The 228-nt window shown below is 67.5% G+C and overlaps 1 protein-coding gene across 1 annotated transcript in view; it reads left to right on the top strand.

The window, feature by feature from the left end:
• Positions 1-33: 33 nt before the first annotated feature.
• SYDE1 (synapse defective 1, Rho GTPase, homolog 1 (C. elegans)) overlaps positions 34-228 on the top strand; it is a gene marked incomplete at its 3' end in the record, with an annotated part of 1746 nt that continues 1551 nt past the window's right edge. Inside the window, exon 1 of the mRNA XM_010293230.1 lies at positions 34-208. Within this exon, the coding sequence (XP_010291532.1) occupies positions 34-208 (175 nt within the window). The remainder of the gene's footprint in view (positions 209-228) is intronic.

Below are 228 nucleotides of genomic sequence, written 5' to 3'. Positions count from 1 at the left end.
CCCGCTCACCCCTTTTTCGGCCCCACAGGGAAGATGCCGATCCCATGCGTGAGCGCGGGGACGGGACTGACCACCCCTTCGCCCCCCGCCAGCCCCAAGAAGGGCCGTTCGCTCAACAAGGTGAAGTCCCCAGGCACCGTACGGCGCCTCTCCATGAAGATGAAGAAGCTGCCGGAGCTACGGAGGAAGCTGAGCCTACGCAGCACCCGTCCCCGCGGCCCAGACGGG

The sequence above is a fragment of the Phaethon lepturus genome, unplaced genomic scaffold (genome assembly GCF_000687285.1).
Source record: "Phaethon lepturus isolate BGI_N335 unplaced genomic scaffold, ASM68728v1 scaffold38568, whole genome shotgun sequence".
Taxonomy (NCBI): Eukaryota; Metazoa; Chordata; class Aves; order Phaethontiformes; family Phaethontidae; genus Phaethon; species Phaethon lepturus.
The sequence above is the reverse complement of the archived record's forward strand: the minus strand, read 5'-3'. Positions and strand labels throughout refer to the sequence as shown.